Genomic DNA, 24,257 nt, shown 5'->3' with positions numbered 1-24,257 from the left:
TCACATACACAGCTAGACCCCCGACTTACGACGGGGTTAGGGACCCAAATCCAGGTCGTAAGTCCGAATGGTCGTAAGTCCGACGTAGATAAAAAAAAAAATTAATAAAAAATCTACAATGAAATACAGTACAGTAAAAGTAATAAATAATGAGGAATGGATACAGTGTGACTGAGCACTTACCTTTAATGTAGTCAGCTGAATGCATATGGGGCCCCCATAATTTTCTAATTATACATGGAGACTACGTTAACTGGAAATGTTTTGGTATAGAAAATGCGTGTGTCATTTGGAGAAAAAAAAAAGAAAAAAAAAATGGTCACAACTGCAGCGGTCGCAAGTCCCGACGGTCGTAAGTCGAAGCAGTCGTAAGTCGGGGTCTAGCTGTAGTTAATACAGTGGTCCCTCGGTTAACGAACACAATTCGTTCCACAGAGTCGTTCGTTAACCGAATCCATTGTTTCAATGGGATATTGGGTAATTGGTTCCAGCTCACAGAAAAGTACATACAAAGTAAAAAAAAAATGCAGTAAAGTACACTTACTTTGAGGTGTGTATATAGAAGGTTCCTGGTTGATGATGATGATGATGGGAATTAGAAGTGGGGGTGGAGGAGAAGGGAGAAGAGAAGGAAGTGGGGGTGGAGGAGAAATCACCTTTCAGGGGACCCATGCTTGATGCAGTAATTTCACCAATAAAATTTTAAGTTCACTTGGTGTAATTCAAGATTATTTTATTTGAATAAACACTGCACTGCGCTGTATATTATCAATATGTTAACTAAATTTTAAAATGACGAATAATTGTAATATAAAAATATAAAAAATATTAAAGAGCAAAATTTTTTTATATTTACTCCTCTGGAAACGAATGTAAACATAGAACAGATTACTGAATTGGCAGACTAGCCCATCAGCTGATGCTCACAACAAAATATGTTTTTCGTAAGGATTTCGTTAACCGAATTGAAGATTCTTATGGGAGGTAATTCGTTAACCGAAATTTTGTTAATCGAACCGTTCGTTAACCGAGGGACCACCGTACAGAGAAATTAACAGGAATAACCCACGTAAATGAGTGTTGTTCAAAATTCTTGGTCCGGTGTGTCATATTGTATAACACCATATAGGTGCAGAAAACTTTGTTGTTGACTGTACATATGTGCACTTAGTGTGGTGCTACAGTATGGGGATTTATGTTTGTACTGTACAATCTTTCAAGCGCATTTTCTCAAAATTTAAATTTCGCACATTCACCTTTCTGGTTCTAAATGCCTCCTATGTGACTGTACTGGTATACCACCAGGCCATGATTTAATGGCTTAATCTTAAAATATATAAATGGATTCAATGCATTTTTAAACACATTTTGGAAAAGATAGTAATATAATTCCTTTTGGAAGAAAATAATGATTGTAAAGGGATTATGATGCCTGGCAATACTGTTGTAAAGTTTTCTGTTGCTGTGATACGACAGTGATCTCTCTATGTCTAATCTTAGTTCGGTTTTTATTTCAGCTCTCCTACAAGCGGTTGGTTCACGTGGAACTGTGCCTTCAACACCAGGCACTGTCAACATTAAGACACTTCCTCCACCTCCACACCCACCTGATAATCCTCAAACTGATGCAGAAAGACAACAACAGCTTCAGTATGAACAGTGGCTTGCACAACAACATAACCTAATTGGTAATCAGCAGAGGTATTACGAAACAGAAATCATAAAACTTCGAAAGCAGCGGAAAAGTTTGAACAGTCGTCAGAGAACGTTGAAAAAAAATGGTCAGGAATTAAATGAACACGATGCAGCAGAGCTCGCCCGTGTTCAGAGAGAAGCGTCTGCCATACAGCGGCACCTAGAACAGTGTCGCAAGTCTGCCCGACAACACGCCATGATCATGCAGGAATACAACAATAAAAAGAGAAATAGGCAAACTCATATAAATGTACTGAACACTCAAGGTGGGGTAATGAGTGCATCTCCAGGAACCATGATGACTGGGGCTTCTCCCATAGGTCCTACAGGTTCATCACCCATGCACTCTACACCACAAAGCCCTCTCATGTCTCCCTCCCCATCATCACAACCAGGGATGGGTTTGAGCCCTATGGTTCCTTCACCACACACTCCAGTTGCATCCCCTAACCCTACAATAGTTCCTCAGCACTCCCCTCATGCTATGGTAGTCCCGGGTCCACATCCTTCCCCGGGAGAATCACCTTTTAGCCCTCAGACGCGCATGCCATCCCCGGGAGGAGGGTATCCCGACCAAGGTCCACGTCCTACTTACCCAGGCACACCCCAGGGTATGACACATCACATGATGGTGCCTCAGATGAGAGTTAGAATGCCTGTTCACAGTCCTGGCACTCAGACGGTACAGCCGGGTCAAATGTCTCCGCACATGATGGGGGTAAGATCGACATACCCACAGGCTGGAGTGATGATGCCTCAGGGGCAAGGACCATCAATGATGATGAGACATCAGTACCCTCAGGGAGTGATGCCTCTCAGAAGACCTTCAGGATCAGGACCTGTTCCAAGCCCAGGTTCAGTTGGCCCCATCCCAAGTCCAAGTGGACCTGTTCCAAGTCCATTAGGTGGTGGAATGGCTATGAAACCAAGTCCAGTTCATAGTGGTTTAAAGAGCCCTGTCCCTCTGGCTAGTCCCAGTTCATGTGGCCCAGTCCCAAGTCCCATATCAGGGAATATGTCTATGAAACCCAGTCCAGTACATAGTGGTTTAAGGAGTCCTGTACCCCTTGCCAGTCCCCAGATGCGTCCTCACAGTGTAGAAAACCCAAGTACTCCTTTAACTCCTCGCAGTGTTGGTACGGGGGAAATTGGTGGAGCACCTCACACTCCCCATAGTGATATAGGGGGTGCTAGTAGTAACAGTAGTCAAGTTAATAGTCCTCATCCCTCTGTGCCTACACCTACTAGTGATGCAGTGCCCTCGCCCGCCTCCTCATCCACACCTTCTTCTGTAGGAGGAGGAACAATTGCACCAAGATCAGGAGGAGGAGGAGGAGGCAATGCTAATAACCCCAATAATCCAGCACCTCTTCCTCCTTATATAAGAAGATTTGGATATTTCAAGCCGGGACTTAGAGGAGGTACTCTCCTTAGAAGTCGCTGGGGACACTTCAAGTTTGGCTTGAAGGGTGGAGCACCCCTCGGGGAAGTGGAAAATAATGCAGTACAGACCACGTCCAGCAACGCACTAGTAACGATGCCACCCACCAACACCACGGCCAGTATCAGCACGTCTTCGTCTCCCATTTTAAGATTAACAAATCTCATGGCACCATCAATAAAGAATGAAGTAGAGACTCATGAAGGCCAGGAAGGTTTAGCCCATGTGTTAAGTGAAAGTGTTAAAGGACCGGTTGTGAGGATGATAGGTGGTGGGGGGACACGCTCTGTCCAGTCTACATATTCTCCTGCAGGATTAACCACCTCAATGATAACTCAGATGTCATCTTGTGCAAATAAAGTAGTGGTTCCAGAGCCCCTAAAGTCTGAAATTCCTCCATCAAGTCGACATCAAGCAGTAATTGGTATTCCTGGCGGAGGTGCCATCTTTTCACAAAACAGTATGTACCCCAGTCACACTGTAGCCGTGGCTCCGGGAATTAGGTTACCAAGTGTTAATGCTTCTGGAAATTACCCATCGAATACTGCCACGGGATGTATAGCTACTCCCAGCACTGGTGTGTTGGGCGTAACAGTTGGCACCTCGGGTAATGGTGGCATTAGTGGTTCTCTGGTGCCACCACCCATAATGTCTGTTACCTCAAGTACTCCAGCCACAACTGGTCTCTACAACTCAAACACTGTACCTACCTGTATAAGTCGACCTCTGGATGAAGTATCCACCCATAGTACAATGGTTAGCATCAATGACCAAGTAAGTGGGATTTCAAGTGGGTTAACAAACTATGCAAACAATATAGGTTTACCTACAAGTTCAATGTCAGCAATGACTCACACCACATCTTCTCTCGGTCGCCCATTAGTGAGCGTTCCTCTGCAACAGATTGGTTTACAGTCGAGACCTTTATTAAACACGTCTGGAACCCCGACAGTGGCGACGCAGCAGCTTCGAACCCTCCCGTCCATAGGCCAGCTGCAACAGGGGACACGGCAGTTTAGAACGCAGGTAATGAGAGCACCGGTTTCACAAACTGGAATTCACGATTCAGAAGGCCAAAAAGTAGTAACTCAGCAACATGTAATGCATCAGTCGATTGGTCAACCAGTTGGGGTATTATCTAGTGGTGTTCCTCAATCAGTGGGCCAGCAGACTTGGATTCAGACTTCAAGTGGGACCCTATCTCAGGGTGGAGTCGTCATGCAAGGTGGTGTACCGCAGACTGTTGGCGTACGCATGGTAACACAGCCAATGATGGTTCAGCAAACCATTGTGCGTAGTGGCAGCGTTATGGTACGTCCAGGTGCCAGCGGCCAAGTGCGAATGATGATGATCCACGGAGGACAACCGGTCCGTACGCCTTCCCCTCCCGTGATTCGGCCAACCATGATGCCTCCGCCAGCCGTCAAGTCTCCGGCAGGGCACTCTGCGAGTCCTGTACCTCGTGTATCTCCAGCCCCATCTCCTCTGTCTAATCATCCTTCTCCCCACTCTCCTCAAATTACGGGGCCGTCTCCTCTATTGGGATCTCCTGCCCCCAGTCCTCACAGCTCTCTTCCTACACTTTCAAGTATTATTAAAAGGGAACCAGATGAAGAGCGCCCAGGACCTTGTGGTACTCCCAACATCCCTCATTCAAGTGTTGGCATTCCTCAGCCTCCTGGCACCTTGCATGTGACTGTCAGTGGTACAGTGCCACAAACAACTACACAGTTACCACTCATAAACCACCCACACTTAACAACTCAAGGTTCTTCAATACTTACTGGACCAATAAAATCAGAAGGACTGAGTGAGGGTATGAGTAAGGAATCCTCAAATGCATTGCTGAAGCAACTGTTGGAGAATACTGGATGTGCTAGTCCAATGCAGCAGCCTGCCCAAGGTCAACTGGTGTTATTTAGGTCAACTCAAGGAACAATTCCGATGCAGTCATCTCATTTATCCCAGGTCGCTTCACAGGTGCCTAATCCAACCCCCATAATAGTACCTCGTAGTGTTGTGCCTGTTTCAGCACAGAGCTCTCATGCGCCTGTATTACACTCCACAAGTGCTGCATCCATCATGTCTCAGAATACAGACATTCAGCAGCAACACCATACGGTAATTACACCTGGAACCCAACCGCAGACCTTAGGGCCCAGTCCACAAATAATGCAGCGCTCTGTGGTAGTGTCGTCCGGTCCTCCGCCAACTGGTGGTACTCACACCGTTGTCTTGGGTCAACAGCAGCAAATAATAGCCCAGCCCGGTACTCAAGTTAACCTTAGTCACTCAGTGGCCCGTCTTGGAGTGCCATATACTGGTCAGAGTCATCCCGTTCAGCACCCAGTCACTCCTCACCCATCTAGTCAACATGCAGGTATACGGCAGGTCACAACTCACCACATAAGTCATCCGGGCATGATTCCTTCTTCTGGTCATCATGTGGTTCCAGGTCAGCTAACTCACCAGACAATAACTGTCAGTCACCCAAGTCGTCCATTGGGCCACCCTGGTGCTCCCTCGGGCCCCCACATGGTCGTTCACCCGGGGCTTCGACCCTCACACCCAGGTCAACACCCTTTAGCAAATGCTCATCCGCCAGGTACACATCTTATATCAGGCTCACATCCTGCTTTGAATGCCACTGTAATGAATGCCACTCCAACCCCAGCTAGTATGGCAGACAGAATAAACAGCGACCCCGCTCTTAAAACAGAGATGAGAGTAATGATCCCAGAGACCGTAATGGGTACAGGTACTAGCACCGGAGAACACACACCAGAGATGACTACACCAAATGAAGGCTCAGACTCTATGGACCCTGAAGAACTTAAGAGAGCCAAGAAACGAGCTCAACAAGCTAGAAGGAAAAGTCAGAGTAAGGACACCAAGGTACAACCAGCCAAGAGGGCCAGGCAGGGATCTCGAGTAGAAGAGGATTATGATGCTTACATAGAGAGTGTGATGCAACAGCTGAGGAGTATGCCACCACTCACCATTATGGAACCTGAAGTACCAAGAAACTTTAACCTTTGTCCAATGTTTGGCAGTGGTGACTTAACTAAACTAGGCAGACGAGACTATAACCATCGGCAAGGAGTCTTAGAAGGCTCGGAAGGTCATGCGACCATTAAAAATGTCACCGATTACTACAATACTCAACCTTTTGGTGACAAGCTGCCTCTCGTTACTCCTGCTAAAACTGCTCCCACGCAGCGAGGTTTTTACATTCACGAATTTACGCCGCCAAAGATTGGACTTCCATTAGATGAATACCAAGAGGGTGACTCTGTAAGTGGCTCCAATCGTCCAACTCCAGCGCCAACTCCAACCAGAGATGCAGATTCTCCAGATACTGTTCTAAGTTCCTCTTCACCAGAATGCATCCTACCTGAATCACCTCTCCCATTCAAGGGTCTGAGACTGGTTGATATGGATGAAGATCCTCAAGAGGAGCAGCGTGACCGTTCTCTCTCTCCAGCTATTCCTCTCTTAATACCCACTCCAATTAGACCTGGACAGTTACCATTCCTTCCTTCTCTTGACAAAGATAGTAAGGATATTCCAGAACTGGATAAGGAGAATATCGGTCGTCTTTCCAGCATTACGATGAAGAGTCGTGTAGGGCAATCGCCAGCATTGCCTTTAAAAGATATGGGTAATGTTACTGTCACTCTCACGTTGTCATCTCAGGCCGGGGAAGACGTGTCTGGCGTCTTACGTTCTTTGGCCAACCTCTTGAACATTCCTCCGCCGTCGTCGTACCAAATGGCCGACCGATTCGAGGCCCCCAAGTTACCGAGGCTTTACCGTCACAAGCATCCAAAAGATGGTAAAGAACAAGTGGTGGACATTCAGAGTATTCTAAATGGACAGGCACGCTTCTGTCGACATTGTGATATCATTATATTAAAAGATATTTTATGCAAGAGAGTGTCGGAGCTTCCTTTCTTGAATAAAGAAGAGTATGGAAGTGTTGAAGAAGTCACTTTTTGTTCACAGCAATGCTATGTACAGTTTGCATTATCACATCGCATGGTTGTTGACGAAAGAGGAAAACACGAAGGAACAAGTAGATTCTCCAAGCAGAGAGATTCACTGGGAGATATGAAAGACCCTTCAATTATGTCCGACGATGCTCTCCCAGACTGGACAAAGGATGAAGATATGGACGAAGTTCTACGGGTGCCTCGGCTGGAAGATTCTCTGCTTAGTCGACCCAACAAACATAAGATAGAAGACGATGAGGATCAGTTCCCAAAACAACCCGATGGGAAACGTTTTCGTGGTCACAAGTACAAGTGCTGGACACCCAGTGCTCTTACTCTTCCCGAAAATTATGAAAAACCAACACCAAAGGAAATGACAGACTTACTGTTTCGTATGGGTATTACTTACAGAAAACACCGATTACGAGACGACACCCGCCAGTGCGTTCTGTGTAATCTGTATGGAGATTACGTTGCTGATGGGCCTTCAAGACTGCTTAATTTTGATGTAGATAAATGGGTACATCTGAACTGTGCTCTCTGGGCAGAAGATGTTTATGAAACAATGAATGGAGCTCTTATGAATGTAGAAGCTGCAATGAAAAAAGTAGCAGCATCTGTATGTGAGCATTGTGACCAGCCTGGAGCATCTGTAAAGTGCTTCAAAGTGAGATGCAGCAAAGTTTACCACCTCAACTGTGCAGTGAAAGAGGGATGTACATTTTACAAAAATAAAACTGTGTATTGTCAAGAGCATATTAACAAAGGGGAGAAAGATAACGAGCTCTCGACCCTGTCCGTGTTCCGTCGAGTCTTCATCGACCGCGACGAGAACAGGCAGGTGGCCTCGGTGATGCACCACGCTGATATGAGCTACATTCTTAGAATCGGCTCATTAATTCTTCTATCCATAGGACAGCTTTTCCCACACCAGCTGCAGGCATTCCATACTCCTTATTGCATCTATCCTGTGGGTTATCAAGTGGTAAGTACTGTGGTAACAGGTCATGTGTCTTACATTTAATATTTGATATGTTAAATTTTGCAGTAAGTACAGTACTGTACAATATACTGTACAATATTCTTAAAAGTTTGCAACAATTTTACACAATTCATTATGATGGTGTGATACAGCTTATTGGTACTATAGTATATTATTAAACAAATGTTATAATTTATTTAATCCTGTTGGTTTTTTCCCCCAAGATTCGGTTCTATTGGAGCATGCGTCGACTTCACAAGAGATGTGCATATGAGTGTTCAATCCACGAGAATGATGGTCAGCCAGAATTTCGAATAACGGTGAAAGAGGACGGTCACGATGACCACACCTTTATCAGCTGCTCCCCTAAGGGTGTGTGGAACAAAGTTCTTGAGCCTCTGGCAGAGATGCGTCAGAAAGCAGATGTTGTGAGGCTGTTTCCACAGTACATCAGTGGAGAGGATCTGTTTGGTCTCACCGAGCCAGCAATTGTTCGTATCCTGGAATCTTTACCGGGCATCGACACGTTGGGCGACTACAACTTCAAGTTTGGCCGTAATCCCTTGTTTGAGCTTCCCCTGGCTGTGAACCCTAGTGGATGTGCTCGAGCAGAACCTTTCAACAAATTGCACCTCAAGAGATACCATGGGATGCGTACCAGTGCTGGCTCAGTGCGCACCAGCAGCAACTGTAGAAATGCTGCCAGTGTAGCAACCCTGACCATGGCTTATGATCCCTTTGTGCCATATAGTAAATTACATGTCCATTCAAGATCATCCCAGTACAAGAAGATGAAGAATGAGTGGAGAAGTGTTGTGTATTTAGCAAGGTGAGTTTGCTTCATTTATAAATGTTACTCCTCGGTGCATTTTGATGATAAACATACTGCACGTCCTACAGATAATGCCTAGTTCCCACTCTGTAAAAACTGGGTTGGTGATAGAAAGAGCATCCAGCTGTAAAACTTGCTTCACATTTGTCTGATGGGCAGCCAGGGCACCACACCATCCATCAATGTGGAAATTAGCCATGAAACAGTGATGACAACATCCAGTGTGTGTGTGAACTGACTCTGTATAGGGATCTCTGTTGGTTAACCAAAGGAGTACAGTACAGTACTTTATAGCAACATGTCTCACACACACACACACACACACACACACACACACACACACACTAATTAAGTACATTACTATTTCTTACTCTCTTGTGGCACTCATTTATGACACTAGCTTATGTCACTCACTGATGGCACTTATGTCACTCACTTATATCACTGACTTATGTCACTTATAATTATGACACTCACTGATGGCACTGACTTATGTCACTTATAATTATGACACTCACTGATGGCACTGACTTATGTCACTTATAATTATGACACTCACTGATGGCACTGACTTATGTCACTTATAATTATGACACTCACTGATGGCACTGACTTATGTCACTTATAATTATGACACTCACTGATGGCACTGACTTATGTCACTTATAATTATGGCACTGACTTATGTCACTTATAAATATGTCGGTCACTTATGATGCTGATGGAGTTCTCATAAGAGAAGCCTTATTGTTGCTATAATGTACAGTATAATAACCTCAAGATGTCTGTTTAGGTACCATATACAGTATCAGGCTAAGAAGGAGAAATGTTTTGTACCTAGTGATTGTTTTTGTATTGTACTGTGTTAATTCATCCCCCCTCCCCTCCCCTTTAAACACTACATCACAGGTCCAAGATCCAGGGTCTCGGTCTGTACGCCGCGCGGGATATAGAGAAGAACACCATGATCATCGAGTACATCGGGGAGATCATCCGCTCAGAGCTGGCAGAGGTATGTTACTCTACTGTACTGTACTGCTCTCTTTGTCGATGCTTCTTTGTGTTCTTTAGTCTATTTCTTAACCCCCTCCCCCAGGTAGGGAATTATTTGCTATTGGTTTGTTTGTAATTGAAGGTACAACAGGTTGCACTTCAAAACTCTAAAATACTTGGGACCAGAGCCATATCAGATAAGTTATATTTTTAGATAACTGAAAGTCATTATTTAAAAAAAAAGAAAACTAATATTTCACTAACCACCAAATAAAATGCTGTATGATAAATATGAGGCCACCACAGTAGTAAAGGCACAAGTGACATATTTTAGAAATAGAGAAAAAGATGACTTTTGTGAAACACCCATCAGCACATGGGGGGTCTACCTGTCTTGCTGGTAGTAATTTTTTGGTCATACAACTGGTGTATGCCTTGCCTTCATTACTCGGCCGTTTTGCAACATTACTCTTCCGTGTGTGAGGCCTGCACGGACGTTTACTGCCCCGTGACGGTCCAGTCTCGGGTTCGCTCTCCTCACGGGTGCTGGATCATCCAGAGGAAACTTTGTTCAAACTTGCTGCGGTGGCAACTCGATTTTGGGCGTGGTGGCGCTTGTGCCCTTACTACGACGGTGGCATCATATAAACTATTGTATAATATATGAGTAACTGAAATTAAACTGAGTAACATAATAAATAAGGTTAATGATAATAATACCAAGACAAGTACTGTACAATACAGTTTTTTATATATGTACGGTTACCCCAAAAAGCATCGTTAGATTTTCCATCGCTAAAATTTGAAACCCTAGACAAAATGGTTGGATATGATCCCCAATGTATCATCATAAGTTGGCATGCCTGCTGCCATATCAGCAACAGCTAGAGATGTGGGGAGGACTAGGGGTGAGAGTTGCCCTAGATACAGGTAGTTCTGCTATAACGCGATAATTGTGTTCTTGTAAAATATCGTGTTATAGAAAATCGCGTAATAGAAATAACAGGGCTTATGGAGAAAATAGGGTTAGGTGCAGATTACTCGAAATCGAAAAAATTTAGTAGTTCGCCTAACACAAAGGATAGCACAGTCTAAATAAATGTTACATTCATATCTAATAATGAAATCATACAGTAAATGTAATACTTTACCTTGAAAAAATATGAATGTAACTTGATGGGGGAGAAGGGTGATTTTGAGGTTGATAACATCGAGCTTCTCTTCAAGTGTTATATCCTTTCTTTTACGATCATCACCGGGAATTCTATCACCAGAACGCTTCTTGGAGATATTCTTCTTTACCATATTCACAGTTAATACCACAAAATTGGAGAAATAGTAAGCAAAAATCGCGTTATAGCAAACAAGCGTTCGCGTTATACAAATATCGTTCCTAATTCATAAATCGCGTTAGAGCAAATTCGCGTTATCAAAACACGCGTTATAGCAGAACTCACTGTACTTCAATAAAACAAGAAATCCATTAAGCTATATTAATGTGTGTAATGTTCGAAAACATATTAACTGTACTTTAATCATTCGTGCTCAAAGGTCACGGATATAGAACTACCAACCATTCGGAAACAAGTAAAAATTGATCGGAAAGCCTCAAATCACATCGACCCCCATGGCTAACGATACTTTTTGGGGGCTGTACCTACGGTCAAGGATTTGTAAGTGTAGGTTTGTTTAGGCTGCTGACTCCAGAGGGAATGACAGGTGTGGTAAAGTGCTCCAGTTGGACTTTAGTGAGAAAAATATAATACCACAAATACACAAGCACTGTAGAAAACTTTATTTACCTCTTGTGTCTGGTTTTTTTTTTTTTTAATTTTCAAAGTCTTAGTATAACTCGTGTCCAGATTTTTTTAGTGCAACTTGTACAGTACTTAGTTACTTTCCAACAATTTCATAAGAGATTCCCCAAATATACTGTGGGCTTGTCATCTGTCTATAGATATTCTTGTCTATTTGGCAGGGGGGGGGGTAGAAAGTAATTTTTCAGTATACTGTTTTGTTCTGTATGTTGAGTGAATGATGGTTAGGTGCTTACATAGAAAGTAATTATAGTCGCTTGGTCAAATGGATAACCATATATAAACGTTGATTATGAGCTTAACATTGTGATGTTGTGTACAGGATACGTTAATAGTGAGTTAGTGGATCCCGACCCCCACAAGCATGACGTGCATACAGTACTGTAGTTGTTAACCAGAAGAACTGTTTAAGGTTGTGAGTGAGAGATAAAGTCTTTTCTTATATTTGTTTGTGTGAAGATTATTGAGAAGTTTCTTTGTTTTTTTAATATTGTATGTTGTTGTATACCTAAGTTTTTCATTTGCTAATAATGTCTGGGTATTTTACTGTTCAGTGCTAACATAACAAAGTGGTCGGTAATTGGGGTTGTTCTGTAGGTGCTCTCCAGTACTCCTGTTACTTTTCATTAGTAGAAGAATTATGTCCCTCAATTTGTCCTAATCTATCGTTGCATCTAAAATCATAATAGTAAATGCAGAGCAAATACTTGACTCTTGTACTTAATGGCCAAAACAATAGTCAGTTGGTCGGTGAATAATACTTGGTGTCCTTTTATAGAACACAGTAGCTTATCTAAAACATGTGTGATTAAAGGAAATTAAAAATTGCTTTCAGACAAGTGAAGTTTGGGTGAATTGTGAATGATATGATGTTTATAGTTATTAACAGGTCATCTACACTCAAACACCTTTTATGCCAGGTACGTGAAAAGCGTTATGAGGCTCAAAATCGTGGCATCTACATGTTTCGTCTTGATGACCAGCGGGTTGTGGATGCAACAGTAACGGGCGGTCTAGCTCGCTATGTCAACCACTCCTGTGGTCCTAACTGTTACACCGAGACTATAGAAGTTGAGAGGGACCTCAAGATTCTCATTATTTCCAATCGCAAAATTCTTCGAGGAGAGGAGGTACGTGTTTTGATTTTGTTTCTGTTGTATTCTAACTTATTTTAACTTTTGTTTTGATTATTGGTGTGAGATTGTATGTAAGGTTTTATCAGTCACTCGCACTACAGTGATGGGGGAAGCCTGTGACTATAAGAAAAACTCCTCTCTGATAATTTCCTGCTATTAAACTTTACTTTTACCTCACCCAAATTGCCATCCTTGTTATGATTTGTGACACACTCTAAAGGTTCAGTCTCCTTTAATAGCCTTCTGTTGTAATACTGTAGATCAGAAGCAATAAGTGTCATAGAAAATGGGAGAGAGAAACTCACACGCACACACACTACTACTACTTTTTTTTTACGTGGCCTCCAGCCTCCCCCAATAGCCACACCTTCGCCAGCATTTTATTACCTTAAAATTAACTATCCTAAAACATAAGTAGCTACCCTAGCTGTGTTGAGTTCAGTTGAGCCGCAGATCTATGCGGTATTCAGTGACTGTTGCCTCATAGTCAATATCTGCAACTATTGTCGGCTTTGGGGCCGATGCTCTCGCTCCCCTGAGGCAGAGCAAAGCAGACCTAAGGAGAGAGAAAGACAGTCGACATCTCATCCAGGTTGTAACATAACTTCTGGGCTGCTGCTTCTGTTCGGATAGCACCTCCGCGAGTTGGGCGTAGAAGCATCTTGCACTTGGTCCCATCCCACCGGAAGTTATGAACACCAGAGGAGTGAAGCTTTCTTGGTCAACATTCTGAATTGCCTCCCCATATGCCCTTATCTTGTTGTTCTCGTTCCTTCTGTGTGCAGCATCGAGAGCTAGGTTGCGGTGAAATGCAGCCATGGGATAAAATATCCTGATGTCGAAGAAGGCTCGCTGTCTCCGCATCTAGAATCCTCGAGCACTGACGTCAACACGGGCTTCGTTGGATGTGTTTGAAGTCTTATGTTGGAAATTCTCACCGTCTAATGGAAGGAGGGTCGGTTCTACCCTGACATCATGACAGATTTCCTTCAACATATTTGCTGTGAGATCCCTTACTTCATCATGCCTCATGCATATGAAGCCCCCCTTCTTAATAATAATAATTAACGGTTTATTGAAAGAGCTTGGCAGCCAGAAGGCTGAAAATATACAGTTACATATTTGGGGAATGGGTTTCGAATTACAAATAATATACAAGTAACATAAGTGATACAAATAAGATATATAATAACTAGATGGAGAAACACTCAAACTACAGTGCATTTCAACATAGTGACAGTGCAAGAAGTAGTATTCACTGGGAGTGAATACACTGGTTTATTACAAGTTATTGATAATTTTTACAATGGTTGGGACTGGGCTGTTCTTATAGCGATCAGTTCGTGCACGTATGGGCTGTATGCGGTTGTGGTGTCGAACAGCAATTCTCGGGCGAGGGATCTCAGGTGGTAGTAGGAGCCGGTGTCGGGGATGGTGTAAAAGCTTCTTACCAAATTTGCAGATGAGGTCGTGGTGATGGTCAGTGAGAGTCGAAAGGGTCAGTGTGTTGAGCGCTTCTTGATATGTGGAGTAGGAAGGGGAGAGAATAATCTTGCATGCCCTCTTTTGCACTTTTTCTAGGTGTTTACGTTGCACACCATGGCGTGATCGACGTCCGAGAATTGCTGTTCAACACCACAACCGCATCCAGTCCATACGAGCACAAAATGATCGCTATAAGAACAGCCCAGTCCCAACCATTGTAAAAATTATCAATAACTTCAAATCAACCAATGTATTCACTCCCAGTCAATCATACTTTTCGCACTGTCACTATGTTGAAATGACCTGTAGTTTGAGCTTCCCCCCACCTAGTTATTATATATCATATTTGTATCACTTATGTTACTTGTATATCATTTGTAAATCAAGAGACCCGTTCCCCATTTATGTAACTGTATATTTTCAGCCTTCTGGCTGCCATGCTCTTTCAATAAACCGTTTATTATTATTATTATTATTATTATTATTATTATTATTATTATTATTATTATTATTATTATTATTATTATTATTATTATTATTATTATTATTATTATTAGGAAGAGCCACACACGCATTGGGAGGGCAAACCTTCTACTGGCCTATCGTACCTTAGAGCAATGGCATCTGTAAATTCTTGTTTATTGAGACTGAAACCATTTGCCCTTATCGGTAACGTAGTTAACCAGTTCGAGGCGCCCACTTCCTGCACTACAGCTACTTTTTTTTCTTCAAATTCTCTGGTACTTGCAGCATCATTTGCTGCAACTTATCACTTTGGCCGTGCTGTTGTTCGGTCGTAATGGACCATCGAATCTTGTTTACTTCACTGGTATCCACCTCCCCTGTTGCGTTTTGAGCTATTATGTGGTCCGTGAGGACTGCCGTGAGCTTAACTGAGTTTTGATGTTCGGTGGCAATAATCTCCTCTGGATTGGTCAATCCCATTCCTCCCATTTTTGGTGGTAGTGCAAGGAGTGATCTTTCTGCTGGGGTTAAGTGAAGATGTTTCACTAATTTGGGAATGAAATTGACGCTGATAGCTTCTTCCAGTGGGTGGAGGAGGGGTCCGATATCAGGGATATTGCGCATCAGGTAGTTCCAGCGATGCTTGACTCCATGGGTGAATGCCGCATGTGGCTCTGTGTTAGCAATATCAGACAGAGCTTGGATTTCACTAACCCACTCATTCACCTTTCCCGCTACGTACTCGGTCTTGAAGTCCGTAGTGCCGACTACTGCGCCTAGGTGTCTTTGGCCATCCTTTTTTATTTTGACCTCACTTCCACTGAACTCCTCCATTGCCCATTCATAATGTTCTGGCTTCACAATGAGGAAGGACTTGCTGGCATTGGGGTGGTACCCTATTTGTGGACCATATGATGTTATCAGGTCCCACCACTTTTTGATGCCCTCCACTTTTCCTGCTCCTGTAAGGTCATCAGCATATGCCACTTGTTTGACCTCAGTTGTTTCAAATTTTATTGTGTGTTGGAGCACTGATAGGCCCATTGCATACATTGCCATTGCAACAGGGTTCCCCTGCGTTGTTCCCTTGGTTGACTGTATGATGGTATCACCTCTTAGAGTCTTGATGTTTACTATATAGAGGTCTGATGGATTCCTATAGGTATTTTCAACATACTTTGCAAAGCTTGGACACTTGATCTTGATGTTGTGCAGTGTGGAAGCGTCAACCAGGAGAACGACCTCACAATCCCGCCGCTCAAATATCGTTCTCATGGAATGAATGACAGCTTACCCTCCAGCTTGTTGGCCAGCACAAACGTGCAGGTTTCCTGCTGCTGCCCTGACATCATCCTTTACCACCTCCATTATGCATTTTCTGATGATCTGCCTCAGCACTTTCCCCACCCCTATAGGCCTACATCCTGGATTCTTATTCAGGGGAATGAGGCGGCAGGCCGTCAGAGCATGGAGGTGGTGGCAGCACCATTTTTTTGCTCAGTATTTTGTCGTTCAATTTAATTTTTTTTTCGTCTTAAAAATGTGTCTCAAAATATTTGTCAAATTTCTGAAATGTTTTCATCAAACCCAAAATTTTTATTAAGTACAGGTACACCACCGATTTTCCGAGAACTGATGGTCCAGCACCTTCTTTAGTCTGGACAAAATTATGAGAGGGCACTTAACTTCCCTCCCAGCCAGGGTGAAGGTAGTCTTAGGCTTAAAGTTTTTATCTTATAAAATATAGCTGACTAGACTTAGCAGAATGTAAAGTACATTGCTGGAATCCTTGTAATATAGTGATTAATTTGAATATAAACATCATATACAGTAGTTTGCACAAGAGATAAATTTTTGTAGTCCACAAGAGATAAATTTTTGTAGTCCTTTAGTGTAGTACATTTGAGTACAAAGTGTGTACAGTAATGTGTTGCTCATAATTATGACTTTTTCAGATTTAATTTACTTTTGACATTTGTTTAAGTTTCTAGCAGTCCACGGTGAGTTAGAGACACTGGGGTGTGTAATTAGTGGGTCAGAGGCGTACTGTATTGTTATTACCCGACCTCGGTTGGTCCGGCAAAACGGATAATCCGGCACGACTTTTGAACCAAGAGTGCCGGAAAATCGGTGGTGGACCTGTAATGGGATATGCTTCCTACAGTCAGTCAGGGATGGGAACCACTGGTGCCAGTGTGGTAATTTTATCACCAGATCTGGAGACTTTTTAGTTTGCTGATGACAGTTTAAGCTTAGTTTCTTAAAGTCATCCCTTTCATGATCTTCTGTAAGAGATTGTTAGGGATTTGGGGATTTTCTGGCAATTTCAAAGTCTAGCAATGTTATCCCATTTGGATTGACAACACTGGGCTGGAAGGTGACAGCTACTCATTGTCCTTTGCTTCATTTACCTGTACTGTACTGTAGCTTTATTATGATGTAGTGAGGCTGGTAACTGGCCTTTGTTGCCCACATTGAGAGCCACCTGTGTCTTGTGGCTCATGTACAGCCATCAGGAATATTCATTATCTCTTATACCTGCAGTTCTGCCTCTTGTTATATTATAGTAAAGACATTATAGGCAGAAATAGTTATATATTTTCTTCGATATCATTTGTGTGACTGAAAAATTTCCCCGGGAATTTATATCACTGTTGCTGTTCATAGTTCAATACTCTTTGTCCATAACTCCCATCTTCATCATTCAAGGTGTAGCAAATAGCAACACACCATTGAGTATTATGTTCTTGATAGGTTCATCACAGTACAGCATATAAATTATACACTTGGTGACTTCACAAATCAAGGACTTTTTTGTACATTAGAACTTTGTTACTGTGCTTCTCATGTCACAATTCTCCAACCATTTTAGACACAGTCGTCTCTGTTAGATTTGACTTTATCTATAAGTACATTTATCCAGCCATTTACATTTGAGTGTGGAAGGTGGACACACAAGAGGTACAGCGGTGTAAATGACAGACTGCAGGATGCTGCTAATTTTAATTGTTCTAGATGTGCAGGTAACCATGTGGCATTAGCAAGGCTGGAGAAAATATTGGTGATATATCTGGACTGGTTCAGTAAATTCTGTTATATGGATGACATGATCAGTGATGGAGGGGGTGCTGAAGTCTTATCAGCTGCTGGCATCAGAAGTGACTGGAGGAAGTTCAGGGAGTTGCTGCCTTTATTGATGGCAGGAAATCTTACATCTGTATGAAAATAAGAGTATATCAACTGGGTGTGATATTGTATGGCAGTGTAACATAGGCAAGAGGTTGACATATGCAGGCTTGAGCGAGCTGAAATTAGAATGGTGAGGCAGATGTGACATGGAAAGATAAGAAACCATGTTCAGAGCTAATGGTGAAGTCTTGCATACAGGCAGGTTGAGATGGTTTGGGTATGTGGAGAGAGTGGAGGAGATGGGGGTCAAGAGGTGGTGAGGTAGTGGTAGGCCAAGGATGCTGGAGACTGTGCAGCGTGGAGAACTGCCCATAGGGAACTGCAGCTAACCTACACAAGCATGAAGTATAATGGCTGTAAAGCATTGAGGATAATGATGATACATGTGTGGAACCAAAAGAATAGTTTGTGCCTGTCTCACTGTATTCTTTGAGTGACTGAGAGTTACTCTTACACCGGTGAGTTACTAAGTTCCTGCTATGGTTGTCACTCATGTTATAATTCCCTCCAGCACAGTCGATCAAAGAGAAATAGTTATTTACAAATTAATATATTTGTTGGGTACAAAAGACATGAAAGTACTGTGTTTAGTTAGATCATCTTGGGTGCATGTGTGTATGGCATCACTGTATATACCCTGGTAATATTGAATCAATAATATTTACTTGAACATAATGTTATTTAACAAAATTATTAACACAGGAGAACTAATCTAATTTGCATAGCTTCAGGACTAGCACTTTGGTGAAAATGTGAATTTTACAAACTAGTGAGTGGTACAACTTACAGTAGATGCAGTGGACTATGAACCCAAAATGTCAATGCTGTATATGTATGATCCAGATCTGTTTTGATGAGTGATTCCTTGTCACAGGTTTGGGATGCAATGTGTTGAGATACTCAGTGTTGAGAAATCTTTACCAGCGGATTTCTGAGATAACAAGATGTTCAGTGTTTAATTCTATCAGGATATTAGGTTAGGTTAGGTTCATGGGGCTGGGAAGAGTTGGAAGGTGGGATAAAAAAATTTTACCTACAAAATCTTTGATCCCCTTTCATCCCTTCCTTGTATGGACATGTTCAGCAAATTCAACTCAGAGAATATATTTGCCAGATATGCCAGCTGAAGCAACCACCTTGGTTCCGAAAGCCTTGATGCCAGTATGTGTTTCTTCTCGTTCAAGAAGATTTCGACCCGTGTACGCACTTCAAACACTCTCTGGAGCACTTTCCCTCGAGACGGCCACCTGACGGCAGAGTAGTAAAGCAGGTGTTCATACTCCGACTCCATATCAGAGCACATCTGGTTGAACAGCCTTGAATTCAGAGCTGATGATTTAATAAAGTTTACTATTTGAATCACATCTTCCATCACAGAGGTAAGCCCATGTGACAGTTTCCGGTAGGCAAGGTTTTCCCGGTGGAGCAGATATTGAACCACTATCACTGCGGGGTTGACTTGTTTTACCCTAACAGTGAAACCCTGACGTGCCCCTAGCATTGCCGGTGCTCCGTCTGAGCTTAGGTTTTCTTCCTTGACGAAGCTGTTGACCAACTTGAACAGATCCTCACCTGTTGTTGTCATCTCCAGTCGTTTACAGAACAGGAAGTTCTCTTCCATGTCGCTCTTCCCTTGGTACCGCGCATATACCAAGAGCTGTGCATCGTCACTGACGTCAGTTGACTCATCCAACTGCAAGCTGAATTTTCCGCTCTCCTTGATGGCAGCCACTACTTGTTCTTTGATGTCTGCCGACATTTCTTGAATCCATCGGCTAACTGTGTTGTTTGACAGTGGAATAGTTTCAATCTTTTTCACTGCATCATCTCCGATAACAGTGCGAACCATATCAAGGACTGCTGGCTTCACCAAATTTTCCCTAATTGTGTGTGGCTGTTTACACTTGGCAATTCTTTTTGCAACCAGATAGGATGCAATTGTTGCTTGCCGAACAGAAAACACTGTTGTGTTCATAGGGGTGTCTAACCTCTGACGCTTCAGTCGTTCTTCTTTCCTCTTAAAATACTGGCGGCCTTTCTCTGCCAGCGTTGGATGTTTTCCCTGGAGATGGCGCCTAAGTTTGTTTTCTTTGAGCGACTCGTGGCTGAGCACTTCGCCACATAATAATAATAATTAACGGTTTATTGAAAGAGCATGGCAGTCAGAAGGCTGAAAATATACAAATACATAATTGGAGAATGGTTCTCTTGATTTACAAATGATGTACAAGTAACATAAGTGATACAAATATGATATATAATAATTAGGTGTTGATGATTTTTACAAAGGTTGAGACTGCGCTGTTCTTGTAGCAGTCAGTTCGTGATCGTATGGGCTGGATGCAGTTGGGCAGGTGTGTGGCCAAGTGGCCAGGACAGTAGCTTGGGGCAATGCAGGTGTGCTCCATCCTTCAGGTTAGGTCAGGTGAAGCCGTGAGGTCAGGTCAGATCCAGCCACACTCAGTATTGCTGTGTTATTGTGCTTTTCCTTCGAGTTGAAATTGCCACTTTTGTATATCACTTCTGGGGTTAATCGTCAATCTTTGCACTGTATTGTTGGTACAACTACCAACAAATATCACTGACATGCTGTGGTACACTACTTCGTCGTCTACCCCTTTCCCTTCACACCCCACCCCTTCCCTTCACCTTCCACCCCTTTCCCTTTACCGCCACCTTCTTCCTACCACCCCACCCCCTTCCCTTCTCTTACCCCCCTCCCTTCCTATCACCCCAATCCCCTTCCCTTCACCCCACACCCTTCCCTTCACCCCACACCCTTCCCTTCACCCACACCTTCCCTTCACCCCACACACCTTCCCTTCACCCCACACCTTCATTCACCCACCTTCCTTCCTCCACCCTTCCTTTTTTCACCCCACACCCTTCCTTCACCCACACATTCTTCCTTCATTTCTTCTTCCACCTTCATTCACCACCCTCATTCTTTTTGTTTTTTTTTTTTTTTGTTTTTTTTTTTTTTGTTTTTTTTTTTTGTTTTTTTGTGTTTTGTTTTTTTTTTTTTTTTTTGTTTTTTTTGTTTTTTTGTTTTTTTTTTTTTTTGTTGTTTTTTTGTTTTGTTTTGTTTTTTTTTTTTTTTGTTTTGTTTTTTTTTTTGGTTTTTTTTCCTTCCCCACACCTTCCCTTCACCCCACACCCCTTCCCTTCACCCCATCCCTTCCTTCACCCACCTTCATCCTTCATTCCTTCACCCCCCCTTCCTTCACCCACCTTCCTTCACCCCACACTTCTTCACCCCTTCCTTCCCCACACCCTTTCCTTCACCCACCCTTCCTTCACCCTTCAGACCCCTCCCCTTCCTTCAGCCCCACCCTTCCTTCACCCCACCCCTTCCTTCAGATTCCCACCTTTCCTTCACCCCACCCTTCCCTTCCCCCCACCTTCCCTTCACCCCACCCTTCCCTTCACCCTTCCCTTCACCCCACCCTTCCCTTCACCCACCCCTTCCTTCACCCACCCCTTCACCCTTCCCTTCCCCACCCTTCCCTTCACCCCACACCCTTCCCTTCACCCCACCCATCCCTTCACCCCACACCCTTCCCTTCACCCACCTTCCCCTTCACCCCACCCCTTCCCTTCACCCACTTCATTCCTTCGGCCATTGCATTACTTGCCATTACTTGCCTTCTTTCTTTCCATTATGCCATATTCCATTACTTGATTTTCCTTTCATTAGTCACCATTCTTACACCATTCATTTTTCCATTCTTATGCCATTCGTCTTGCCATTCATTCTTACCATTCATTCTTACTTATTCCGTCATTCATTCCCCACTTGTTAAATCCTTGCCTTCATTGCCCCATTCATTCCGTACTTACCTTTCCCTTCGCCGTCGCCATTCATTCACTTCTTGTTCCTTCCTTCAATACTTTATTCGTTCTTGCCATTCCGTCCACTTCATATCTTATTCCATTACACTTTTTATTCTTCACCCCCACCATTACCGTGCCTCCACCCACTTTACTTCACCCATTATTCTTCGTCTTCATTACCCCACTTCCATCCATTATTATTCACCCATATTCACTTCACCCTTCCCTTCACCCACTTTTCACACTTCCATTTCTTACCTTCCTTCACCCATTTCATTCACCACACCCTTCCTTCACCCACCCTTCATCTTCAACTTATTCCATCTCACCACGTCATTCCTTCACCCTTATTAATCATTATTCATCTTCCTTCCTTCACACCACCTTCCTTCTTACCCTTCCGCCACCGCCACCTTCCTTCTTTATTCCCTTCACCCACCTCTCATCACCCACCCTTCATTGGCCCCATTCCCTTCGGACCAACACCCTTCCTTGGACCCACACTCTTCCTTCACCCCACCATCCTTCGGACCCCCCTCACCTTCCTTCATACCCCACCTTCCCTTCACCCCACCCCTTCTTCAGACCCCCACACCCTTCCTTCACCCCACCCTTCCCTTCACCCCACCCCCTTCACCCCACCTTCCATGCTTCCTTCACTTCCCTTCACCCCACCCTTCCTTCACCCACCTTCCCTTCACCCCACACCCCACACCCTTCCCTTTCTCACCCCACACCCTTCCCTTCACCCCCACACCCTTCCCTCACTCCCACCCCCCCTTCCCTCTTCACCCCACCCCTTCCATCCCTTCTCCTCCTCTACACCCTTCCTCTTCACACTTCTACACCCTTCCTTCACTCCCACACTTTCCCTCTCTTCACTCCCACACCTCTTTCCTTTCTTTCACTCCCACACCCTTCCTTCACCTCTACACACCCTTCCTTCACTCCCACACTCCTTCCTTCACCTCTACACCCTTCCCTTCATCCCACACTTTCCCTTTCCCTCTACACCTCTTCCTTCTCACTCCCACACTCCTTCCTTCACTCCCCACACCCTTCCCTTTCACTCCACCCCTTCCCCTTCTTCATCCCACACACCCTTCCCTTCACCCCACACCCTTCCTTTCACACCCTACATGGCACCCTTTTCCCTTCCCCACACTCCTTTCCTTCACTCCCACACCCTTCCTTTCACTCCCACACCCTTCCTCTTTCACTCCCACACCCTTCCTTCACTCCCACCCCCTCTTCCCTTCACCTCCCACACCCTTCCCTTCACCCCACACCCTTCCCTTCACCCCACACACCTTCCCTTTCAATTCCCACACCCTTCCTTCACCCCACCCCCCTTCCCTTCATCCCACACCCTTTCCCTTTCAATTCCCACACCCTTCCCTTCTTCACCTCCCACACCCTTCCTTCACTCCCACACCCTTCCCTTCCCCACACCCTTCCCCTTCACCCCACACACCCTTCCCTTCACCCCACACCTCCTTCCCTTCACCCCACCCCCTTCCCTTCACTCCCCACACCCTTCCCTTCACCCCACACCCTTCCTTCACCCCACACCCTTCCTTCACCCCACACCCTTCCCTCTCAACACCTCCCTCACTGTTTCTGCAGATGCTACACTTCATGTTCATTTAAGGAAGGAAGCACTGAGGTACCTATATACTGCACATTCTCCATTTAATATACTGGTAAAAATACATTAACTTACCATCAGAAGATGAACAAGTTACTTTCCATTCGACCACAGCTTGAGTGGTTGACTGGCTGAGGGAACAGTGTGATTCAGGGTTGGCGGTCACTGCATTATATTTATGAAATAATACGCAAGTAAAAATTCGCCATCTATCAGCAGTATTTAACAATATCTCCAAATCATTCAACCAATATTAGATAAGTGTTTTATGTACCTGAGAATCCAGCAAATACTTGTTTTAGTAGTAACATATAAATATATGCTGGCAACATGTCAGGATTCGAACTGAACCTGTATGATACACGTAGGGTTTATGACGGTGTTGTCACTTCTAAGAACGAAAATTCCTCATGCACCTTGGCTAATTTCTCCCACGAAATCCCACAGATTTATATCGAAATCCATCAAATTTATTCATCACCTCCTCCCACATACGCCTATTTCCTCTTACAGATTTGTGGGAATTTTCCCATGAAGCTGCAGAACTGCCAAGGACCCCAAGAAATGCTTAAGTGACTTATTTGGGGCCGCGACCCCAGGGTTGGGAAACGGGGCAGTAGAGGCTGTTCATTGGTCTTCAGAATAAATCCTTAAATTTTATTCTTGCAAGCATTTTTTATTTGTAAGGCGGGGGTGACCAGATTTTACTGTGGCTGGATCTAGTGTTTCCATGGTTTTCTCAAACATG

The 24,257-nt window shown here is 43.8% G+C and overlaps 1 protein-coding gene across 6 annotated transcripts in view; it reads left to right on the top strand.

Annotated features, from left to right (window-relative positions):
- Nucleotides 1-24,257, top strand: part of LOC121875635 (histone-lysine N-methyltransferase 2D-like) — a 55,025-nt gene that overhangs the window by 26,671 nt on the left and 4,097 nt on the right. For 5 of the 6 annotated variants that reach the window (XM_042380246.1, XM_042380245.1, XM_042380242.1 and 2 more), the window contains 4 exons: nt 1,518-8,113; nt 8,335-8,939; nt 9,852-9,954; nt 12,673-12,882. In XM_042380246.1, coding sequence (XP_042236180.1) covers nt 1,518-8,113; nt 8,335-8,939; nt 9,852-9,954; nt 12,673-12,882 — 7,514 coding nt within the window. Of the gene's footprint in view, nt 1-1,517; nt 8,114-8,334; nt 8,940-9,851; nt 9,955-12,672; nt 12,883-19,214; nt 19,407-24,257 lie in introns of all 6 variants that reach the window. The other variant, XR_006090645.1, reaches the window with a different exon arrangement.

This window comes from Homarus americanus, unplaced genomic scaffold (assembly GCF_018991925.1).
Source record: "Homarus americanus isolate GMGI-L3 unplaced genomic scaffold, GMGI_Hamer_2.0 scaffold22250, whole genome shotgun sequence".
NCBI lineage: Eukaryota > Metazoa > Arthropoda > Malacostraca > Decapoda > Nephropidae > Homarus > Homarus americanus.
This window is presented reverse-complemented; position numbering and strand designations above follow the sequence as displayed.